The 10,589-nt window shown below is 42.3% G+C and overlaps 1 protein-coding gene across 1 annotated transcript in view; it reads left to right on the top strand.

Moving 5' to 3' along the window:
- Positions 1 to 451: 451 nt before the first annotated feature.
- The window catches only part of TDO2 (tryptophan 2,3-dioxygenase), a 21,683-nt gene continuing 11,545 nt past the window's right edge, over positions 452 to 10,589 (top strand). The window contains exons 1-5 of the mRNA XM_006037978.3: positions 452 to 522; positions 937 to 1,042; positions 3,170 to 3,260; positions 6,154 to 6,224; positions 8,088 to 8,215. Coding sequence (XP_006038040.1) covers positions 488 to 522; positions 937 to 1,042; positions 3,170 to 3,260; positions 6,154 to 6,224; positions 8,088 to 8,215 — 431 coding nt within the window. The 5' untranslated portion in view covers positions 452 to 487. The remainder of the gene's footprint in view (positions 523 to 936; positions 1,043 to 3,169; positions 3,261 to 6,153; positions 6,225 to 8,087; positions 8,216 to 10,589) is intronic.

Here is a 10,589-nt window from a genome sequence, read left to right as displayed (position 1 = left end):
TCTTTCCCCTAAAGGACTTTTCACCTTTCTTTCTTACATAAAGCTGCCTTCGTGTTTTGACTCCAAGATTAAAATATTGTATCTCTATTTCAGACATCCAAGGATTCAAATTTTAGGACTCAAGGCTGCTCTCAGGTTGTGCTCAGAGCTCTCATTCATTTCTATATTATTTGTATTACTTTTTAAGCCTCAAGTACGTGACTGATTTGAAAATATATGTGGCATTCAACAAAACGGAGTATTCCAGCCGTTCTTGTTTTGGGTGATTCAAGTAAGTGGACAGCTAACAAAACATGTACTTGCTGACGTTTATGTCAGGACAGTTTCTGTAACACCAGTGAATGGCAGGGATGGTCAGATAAGAGTTGTAGCTGATTGGCTTATACATTGGGATCAGGTTACATAAAAGGAAGCTGCAGTAGAATTGGGAACCTTAATAGAGCATATTCCTAGGGAACGTAACTCTGCTTTATTAGATTCTGGAGCCATGAGTGGGTGTCCATTTTGGGGGAACAAATACCAGTGAGTATATTTTTGCTATTTATTCTATTATATCAATTAAAAAAAGTAAATATCAGGTAAAACTCTTTAAAATATCAGGTAAAATATCAGCTAAAATTCCCAATATACATATTGACTATCAAAGTATGAAGTAATTGTGTAGACTATCCTCTGTGAAGAAAAGCTAGCTACCTAAGAAATCTTTCAAGCGTTGGTTATTAGAAGGGACTCTATATTAACGTACCTAGATATTACAGGGATTGGCTACCTATTTTTGACATTTACAGCTACTTACTGTTCATTTTACTTATTATTTATATTTGAGAAACAGAGCTGCCAAAACAGAGCAGTATCTATATTTTAAGTGCGCTTATCCTCAATGCAACATGAGTTACCTGATATTTTCTCTTTTTCATTCAATCATTATATTCCTAGATTCAATTTTAATAAGCTCTCTTTGGAAGATGAGGGACAAGACAAGTCGCAAGACGGGCTGAACAAAGCCAGCAAAGGTGGGCTTATCTATGGAGACTATCTACAAGTAAGTGTGAACACTGGGTTTTGTTATTGCCCTGATGCCTGTAGTAACTTGAGATGTGACAAATAAGCACTTTTGTGCCCACTGTCAGCAAATGGCCAGTTACAGTTATCAAGTAAATCAGATGTCATCCCTGTTTTACTTCAGCTTTCCAGATATATTCACAAGCAGGTAATCTACCCCTCAGTGTGACATTACTAAATTCCCAGGTTTGTAGCCATGCACTTCCTTGTTAATATGAATGGGATGCTTACTTTTTTTTTAACTTGGTAGGAAAACAAGTTAATTTTATGGGGTTTTTGTCTTTTATTCTTTTTCTTAGACATTAAATAGTTTTAGTTCTTTATAGCTAAATTATAGGGTGAGCTAAATGGAGTTAGAGGGTTACACTGAGATGCATATAACACATCATTCTGTTAAATCATGGTAAAGCAGAATTAGCAATTTTTTTTAGCAAAGTTACCAAGAGGCAAATATTCAACACAGTGTGCAGCTACCATTGGTCATCGCATTGTGATTAAAGTCAATACCTGGACCCAGTTTTTTTCATTAGTTGCACTGATGCAAGCCAAAGTCAGTGGAGCTATATCTATATTTGTATGTGAAAAAGTAATTTATCCTCATATTTATATAATTTCATTAAAAAATTATTAAGAGAGATTGCAAAATCAAGCACTTAATCAAGAGTTGGGCAATTTCAGAACAAACACTAAATTAAGGTTGCACTGACCACCATCACCTTGTGCATGTGCATTATGATAGTCTAGGTGTACATGGTCATACAAAATTTTTCTTTAGGACCTCTGTCTTGCTGAGAATAGATTTCATTCACATGATTTGTTGAATACATTAGCTGTTTTACTTTCACATCTCTTCCTTTTCTTTTTGAATGAAAAAGCTGGTCCCAATGGTTTGGGGAACTAGACTGCTTGAAAGAACAGGGGAGGGTCTAAATGCCCATACTGGGCTAGATTTTTTCCACTCTTTCATATATTAGATTAATAGATGTTCAGATCTGAAGAGACTATTGTGATTATTTAGTCTGCTTTCCAGAATAACCAGTACCTTAAGGTTTTCCTGAATTAATTCCTCCTCCCAATGCTTTGGGAAACTTACAGAGTGCAGTTTCTAAAAATATCCAATTTGACTTAAATATATTGAGTAATGGAGAATCCACTATAACTAGGGACCTACCTAATTCACAGGGGCTGTCCCCTGATTTCATGGGCAAAACACAGGCTCGGGCAGTCATTTTATGGGTGGAGAGCATTGCATTGGCTGAGGGGTCCTGTGGCCCTACCCCTTTCTGCTGATTGTTGGCAGGGGTTGCCTGCCATGAGGCCCCACCCCCTGTTGCTGATTGGCTGTAAGTGCTTTCCAGCATGCAGCCCTGCCCCTTGTCACTGATTGGTGGAGAGGGGCAGGGCCACATGACAGGCAATCCTTGCAACCAATCAGCAGTGATGGGCAGAGTTGGCAGCCATCTTGCCAGCATCTTTGAACAGGCAGCCACCCCCCTCCCCTACCCTGACAAACTGCCACAGTGCTCAACAAGTACCCTACCATGGATTTCACAGGCAATGCAAGATTTCATGGAATCCATGAAATCCAAAAAATCATGTGTTTGGTAGGTCTCTAACCATAACTTCTGGTAAATTGCTCCATTGGTTACTTACCTTCACTGAGAAATAAATTACACCAGGAAAACCCATTAGCTCTTGTTCTACTTTTGTCTCCTGGGTTGTGTTACCTTCTACTATCAAATATCTTGACTCCATATTTGGGAACCTTTGGTAGACTGAAAGAACAATCATCTTAACCTTCTCTTTGATAAGCTAAGAAGATTGAAGTTCTAAAGTTACCTAGTAAAAGTGATGTTTCCCAAATAAAACTTTACTTTGCAAGCAGTCCCAGAGTGGTTGGAAGAATCTATCAATGTGTCTTTTTAAAAAACTTAAATGTTCTGTTCCTAAACATAAGCAATAATGAAACTCCAGTTAAAATTCAAAATGAATAAATTGCAAGTGAAGACCTGAATATTCTTATAAAACTCGTTTCAATTTCTTTGAGGGGAAAACTGTTTAAAATCAATACCAGAGTACTTGGATGATAACAGGCTTTTTTTTCCAGCTGGACAAAATATTGAATGCCCAAGAGCTTCAGAGTGAAAAAAAAGGAAATAAAATCCATGATGAGCATCTTTTTATTGTGACCCATCAAGGTAAGCTGCAAGAGAGAGAGACTATTGCTATGCAGCATAATTTTGCTACATCCTTTATTTGATGCTGATATATTCCATATAAAACTTATTCTGCATTTCAGATGCAGTTATTCATTCTTAAATAAATGCAAGCTTTTGCATCCACTCACTTACCAATGTTTTTATGCTTACATGTGTATCTCTACATCATCAGGGTAGTGGACTGACACTGTCAAGGTGTGGTGGTTTGGGGTAGACATCCATGCTGATCAGGCCAGGACCCTGGATTCAAGACTGCAGTCCTGACAAGGTTTCAGTGATGCAGTGGTTATCATGTTTGCCTTACATGCAAAAGTTTGAAACCAGGCAGAAAGAGCTAATGTTGGAAAGTGCAATGGGAGACCAACCTGGCTACACAGTGACCTCTTGAATGAGTTGAAACTCAAAAAGAATTCTATAAAATGTGAAAACTTGATCAGAGGATTAGGGAACAGCATTAGAATCTCTCATGGGCATGCAGGGAGAAAATTAGGAATGCCAAAGTATGATTTGAAGCTGGCAAGGGACAAAAAAGGGTAATAAAAGGCATTCTAAAAGTATGTCAAAAGTAAGAGGAAGACCAGAGAAACCATAGGTACCTTACAGAATGCAGAAGTCAATCTAGTTACAAATGATGCAGAGAAGGCTGAGGTATTTATTTCATTTTTACTTCAGTCTTCACAAATAGGAACAGCTACCAGGTGATAGGGAAGGAGACAAATAGCCTCATAGAAGGAGAACAAGCTAGGGATTACTTAGAGGGCCTAGATGCTTTTAAGTTGGCAGGGTTGGATGGGATGCTCCCTAAGGTACTGAAGAAATTGGCTGAGGTCATTTTAGAGCCAGTGGCTCCCCTCTTTGAGAACTCATTGAGGTTGGATAAGGTCTCAGGTGATTGGAAAAGGACAAATATAATGCCCATCTTGGATAAAGGGAACAAGAGGGTCCAGGGAACTACAGATCAGCCTGCCTGACCACTATACCTGGAAAGATCATGGTCCTCAAGGAATCTATTGTGAAGCACCTAGAGGAGAGCAAAGTAGTCAGGAACAGCCAGAATAGATTCTTTAAGAGCAAGTCATGCCTGACCAACCTGATTACCTTCTATGATAAGGTGACAGATTCTGTGGATGGGAGGAGAGCAGTGAATGTGATATACCTGGAGTTTAAGCAAGGCTTTTGACACTGTCTCCCATAACATTCTTATCAATAAGCTAAGGAAATACAGATTAGATGAAAGTATTATAAGTACTGTACTGTGCAACTGTTTAAATCATGATCATGTTCAATAGGGGTGTGTGGAATGGGCTGTATTGGATTCGGATTCAGCCCGAATCGGAGACAGTGATTTGATTTGTTGATTCAGATCACTGGCTCTGATTCAATTCAGCTGAATCCAAATCTGAAGATTTGATGCTGATTCAGAGAATCAGCGATTCGGCCATAGACACAGCTTTAAATATTTTTTCTACATAAATCGAGGTACCAGGCACGGCTTGTGAACGCTGTGATACTGGGGCGGATGGAGCGTCCCACAGGAGCATGGGAGGGCCCGCTGCATGCTCAGTGGTGAACCCAGAAATGGACTGGAAGTACTTCTGGTCCACTTCTGGGTCTGCTGCCAAGCACACAGCGGGGCCCCCTGCAGCCCCCTGGCTCAATGATCGACTACAGGGGGGGCCCAGGTGCCCCCCCAGACCCAGGAGGCACCTGTCACCGAGCCAGGGGGGCATGGGGGGGCCCCCAGCACGTTCCCCAATGGACTCAGAAGTGCTTCTGGTCCACTTCCAGGTCTGCTGCCGAGCATGCTGGGGAGCCCCCCATGCTCCTGTGGGACACTCCATCCTCCCCACCATCACAGCATTCATGAGATGCCTGGTACCTTGAGGTATGTAGAAAAAACATTTACATTTGTGTCTATATCCAAATCACTGAATCTTTCCGAATCAATTCAGAGTGTTCCGATTCGATTTGGAGAGATTAAAGGGTCTCCTGATTTGATTCGGACTTGGAGATTTGGCCACTGAATCAGGCCGAATCAGGGAACAAAGCTTTGCACCACCCTAATGTTTAATAAGCAGTCACCAATGGTCCAATGTCTAGTTTGGAGGAGGTATCAAGTATGGGTTCCTAGGGGTCTGTCCTGTGTCTGGTATTGTTTAGTATCTTAATTAATGCTTTGCATGATGGAACCAAGTCCATGATTGGCAAATTTGCAGTTGACATAAAGTTGGGTGGCACTGAAGACACTGTGAAAGGTAGGGCTCGGATCCAGAATGACTTGGATAGACTGGAGAAATGGTTTGCAATCAATAATATGACATTCAATAAAGATAATTGTGATGCCCTGCACTTCGGATGGAATAACTGCATGCACAGATACAGCCTGGGGAATGATTGGCTATGGAGCCGTACAGCAAAGAAAGATTTGGGGGTTACAGTAGACCATAAGCTGAAAAATGAGCCAACTGTATGCTCGTGTGAAAAAAAAGCTACCAGCATACTATGTTGTATTCACAGAAGTGTCACCTGCTAATCAAGGGAAGTGATTCTTTTGCTCTATTCGGCACTGGTGAGGCTCACCTGGAGTGCTATGTCTAGTTTTGGACCCCACACTTCTAGAAGGATGCAGACAGTTTGGAAAGAGTCCTGCACAGAACAATAAAAATGATAAGGAACCTAAGACACAAGACTTATGAGAAAAGACAGAGTTTCCCTCCAAACTCTTCCCCCAATCTTAGGGAGATGCAGCATTAATTTAAAATAAAAATTTAACAGTAAACAGGGAGATAACTGAACCTCCTAAAATTTTTTCCTAACTTCTTTTTGCAGACCTGTAACAATAACAAACTAAATGCTGTTTTTCTTATTGTAGCTTATGAGCTTTGGTTTAAGCAGATTCTATGGGAATTGGACTCCGTTCGAGTGATCTTTCAAAATGGCAAGGTAATTTATGTTCACATATTTTAACTAAGCAAATCTGAGTGTATTTTTAAATGTTTGAGTTGTACAACATTACATAAACCTGAAAAGTTGTGTTTTTAAGGCTGAAGTTCAGTTAAGTGACAACTGTTTATTGAAACTTTGATCTGTAAATCCATGTACTTTTCAAGGACTGTGTTTTCTACAGTGACTGATCCTCATGGATCGCTCATGGGCTAGGGACAAAAATTACACATAAGCCAGTATAAGTGATCAGAAACCGGTTCAAATCTGTAACACAACAGAAGCTCAGTGCACATAAACTGCTTTTAAAATGGCTGAAACCAGTTTAAGATAAACTTGGACGGATGTAGTATCAGACTCATAGACGACTGGTAGGGGGTGAATGGGGGTGCATGTGCCCCCCCCCCGATGGGGCTGGTGCCCCCCCGATGGCCAAAACTGATGCTGCCAGTAGGGCTGGTGCCCCCCCTGACAGGGCTGCCATTATCAGCGGCTTCTGCAGGTGCCCCCCCAGATTCAGGAGGCACCAGTCACTCATGATCAGACTCAACTTATTTAGGTTAAATCAGTTTATTTAACTTTTGTCCCAGATTCCCTCCAGATTCAAATTAATGTACAGTCTCCCAGTATCCCAAAATGCTTTGTACCTTCCTGGCAAACTGTGCTTCACTGGGTGGGTGGGCTAGCCTTGGCCCAAACTGTTTGCTCCAGCCGAGGAGGGAAGCATACTCTAGCACCCCCTGTTTCTGTCCCTTCCCCTACCCCACCCCCTCCTGAGTCACTGCAGGCATGTGACTGCTTTCAGGAATCAAAAGTGAATGTCTGTTTTCTTGTTTATCATTTTGATCTACACAGCTTAGACTTAACCTATAAAGATTGAATTAATTCAGCCTCATGCTTTTTGACTGTCTGTACTTAGCCCTGGACACACCATGTTGGCCAAACTACAAACACACACTGGCACCGCTATCTGTATGCATTGTGGATGCTAGCCTTGGGAATATTTTACTGCCAAAAAATGATTAGGAATAGGAACACGATTAAAATACATATACATATGTATATGGATAAGAGAGGATTCAAGGGATATTGATTCATTTTAATAAATTATTTAAGATTATATTTTTATTTTGAAAATATTCCTTCTAACTTTGAATGTTCTTTACAGTGTAGATTAAAATCTGCTTGGTAGCACTGAATGCTAGTATATATTTTTTCAAGTACTAGAAACAATAAGGAGAGCTGTCTTCAATGTATAGTTATGATATGACCAAATTTGAGAGGAAATATCAAAAAAAGAATAAATGATTTTATGATCTCTGAAAACAGCAGGTCTGAGAGGAATATTTTGAGCATTTATTGACAATTGTCAGATATGAAATAGACTCGTTGCATTATAAAGTGAAAAACTTTATCTTAAGCTTCCCTTGATATATTTTGTGAATAGAACAGCTGGTTAAATTGAACCTTTTAAGTCAGAGCTAGCACTTAAGGATTATTATATAGATTCATTGCACTGTTTAGAATTGGACCATGGAAAAAAAAATTGCCCAATATTTTTAACAAAAAAATAGTGCTGTTCAGTGAACTTCAATATGTTGATGGCATTCTGAAAATTAGAAAATGTTTACCAAAGCATTTACTCAAAGTAATGCACCTTGATTTGGATTCAGAGATTTGGTCCCTGAATCATGCCAAATCTTGTCTGAATCCAATTGGCTTCCAAAGCTTTGCACAGCCCTAATAGTTGCATACTATGATGAAGGGCATTTGGTATAAGCCTGAGGCAGAGATAGAGGGAGAATGTAAAGAAATATATTTTTTGCAATGTGGTTTTGATAGGTATTTCTTTTTTCTAATAAGATGAAAGATGAGAGGAACATGCTCAAGGTTGTTACGCGAATGCAGAGGATTTCAATGATCCTTAAGCTACTTGTGGAACAATTTTCAGTTCTGGAAACAATGACTGCCTTGGACTTCTTTGATTTCAGGTACCATTTATTACATACGTAATAAATCCATACTTACACAATTGCCTTCACTAGAGCTGACAATGGGGTTTGAACCCAGAGCCTGCACCATATAAATAGAAGGATTAAGGGAATATTTACATTACACACTGTAGTGTACTGTAGAAGTACCAGCCTAGCTCTACATGAACTTTGTGTTGCTATGGCTAAATTGTTTTTAGAACCCTAGGTCTATATTGAACATAAAAAAAAGCATCATCTAGAGCAGCATTTCACAGCCTGTAGGTTGTGATCCAAAGCAGGTTGCAAGAATATATGAAAGGGTCGTGGAGAAACTTTAAAAATGGATTCTCCTTTAATGGAGAAAAATGTGGAAAACCATGGCTCTTCCCTTGCAGGCTGGCAAGAGTTCCAGCTTGCAAGGGGCTGCTTTGGGCCCCCCATGCCCCACACACACACACCCTGCCCCACAACCCACCCCCTACCCCACACACTCGGGGGCTGGGGCCAGGGGGCGGGGGGGAGTGGGTCAGGAGTGAGAGGCACTGGGTTGGGACGGGCCATTGATGTTTACAAATAGATCCTGGTACAAAAAAGGTTGAGAACTGCTGGTCTAGAGATATACAAAGTGCTCAAAATGAGCTCAGGCACAGACAGAAGTGACAATTTTTGCCCAATCTGGCAATAGAAAGCAGCTTATAGCCATGACCAAACACAAATGCATGGCTGCTGACTGCTTAAAAAATGGCTTATCAGGAGGAAATCTGACCCCTCATTGCATGCGATCGGGGACTGCAACCAGGCAGGGAAACAATTAGGGGATGAGGGAGCGAATGGGGGCTGAGGGCAGGTGAGGGACACATGAGCCATGTGGGGGAGGGGGCATGTGGCCCCTGTTGAGAGAGGCTATGGCCCTGTCGGGGGAGCAGTCCATGAGCTGTGCAGGGGGCTGTGCCCTGCGGGGGGCAGGGACCCACCCCTTCTGAGCAGCCTCCCATATGCCCTCCCTTAGTTCCCCCACAATCCATCCACAAACCCCACACCCTCAAGCCACCCCCACAAACCCCTCACCCACATACCTGGCCCTGTGAGTCAAGAATGAGGGGACTGGGGTGAGGGGCAGGCTGTGGGTTAAGAGTGAGGGGTAAGGGCAGGGGCAGGGCACTGACATATCAGTGCTGCTCAGTGCTGCACATTTTGGTGAGCAATGGGGGTAGGTGTGGCTCTGATTTTTCAATGACAAAAAAGTCAAAAGTCACTGCCAAACTGCATAGATATTTAGAATGTATTTTATTATGAAGATGGAGGCACTGGTAGACTTCCAAATTGCTTTAAAATTGTAAATATATCAATAAAACATTGCTCAACTGATTTGATCTCTCTCTTTCTCTGTATATATGTGTCTAGTGTTCTTTTGTTTTACTTGTGGAAGAACATGGATGTTGGTGTATTTAAAAGAGTGACTTTGGGATTTTTTTTATCAGGGATTTTGCAGTTTTTAAAAAGGCAACACCAGAATTCCTGCTAGTGAGGCAAGTGGCAGGTACCAGGCAGAGGAGCCTGCTTAGGGATGGCACCTAGGACCCAGCTGGAGGTGGCTGACCTCCCAGCCACTTGGGGCCAGGAGGACATGCTTTCTCAGTTCAAAGCAGGCCATGACCCTGAAAACATCTTCTGGGCAATAGCTGCCCAGATGGTCAGGCAGTGGCAGACATGGCAGTAGTGCTGCACAAAAGCCATCTGGGCTGCCACAGCCCACTGGCAGCTGGCCCAGAGGTGTAGATGCCTCTAACGTCCATGCAGTCTCCATCTGGGTCTGGCAGGTATGCAGTCTTGGGGCCACATGCCGTCGCAAATGGCAGCAGATCACAGCCAGGCAGCAGCCCCTACTGCCAGTCTGCTGCAGTGGGTAGAGGGTGCAGGGAACACTCAGGACTGCTTCAGCAGTCCAGCTGGCACAAGGGGTAGTGTCCCCAGGTACCAATTGGCCAGGGCCCAGAAGCTCCTGAGAGTGAGTAGCCCTGAGCTTCTTGCCAGGGCAGCTTTTTATACTGTTGGGGCTAGCACATGGTAGGTTTTTATACTGCTGGGGCCAGCACAGGTGCTGGCCCAGGCTCTAGCTCTCCCTGGCTGCAGATCTAGGAGAAGCCAGGAAGGGTTATTTTGCCCCAAGTGGCACAATTTGCCCCACACCAAAGTGCATGTCCGGCATGTGCACTGAGGCAAAAAGCCCCAGCTCAAATTTGCACTGCTTCTATTTGAGCTGCTGCAAGTGCACGTGCCTGCATGTGTGGACGTGCCCCTGAGATTCTGACTAGTTATTATAGTAAAACTTTAATACCTTTCAATAAATGGAGTGAAACATAAATGGGTTAATCATCTGGGGCGGGGGGGG

Source organism: Alligator sinensis, unplaced genomic scaffold (assembly GCF_000455745.1).
Source record: "Alligator sinensis unplaced genomic scaffold, ASM45574v1 scaffold478_1, whole genome shotgun sequence".
Taxonomy (NCBI): Eukaryota; Metazoa; Chordata; order Crocodylia; family Alligatoridae; genus Alligator; species Alligator sinensis.
The sequence above is the reverse complement of the archived record's forward strand: the minus strand, read 5'-3'. Positions and strand labels throughout refer to the sequence as shown.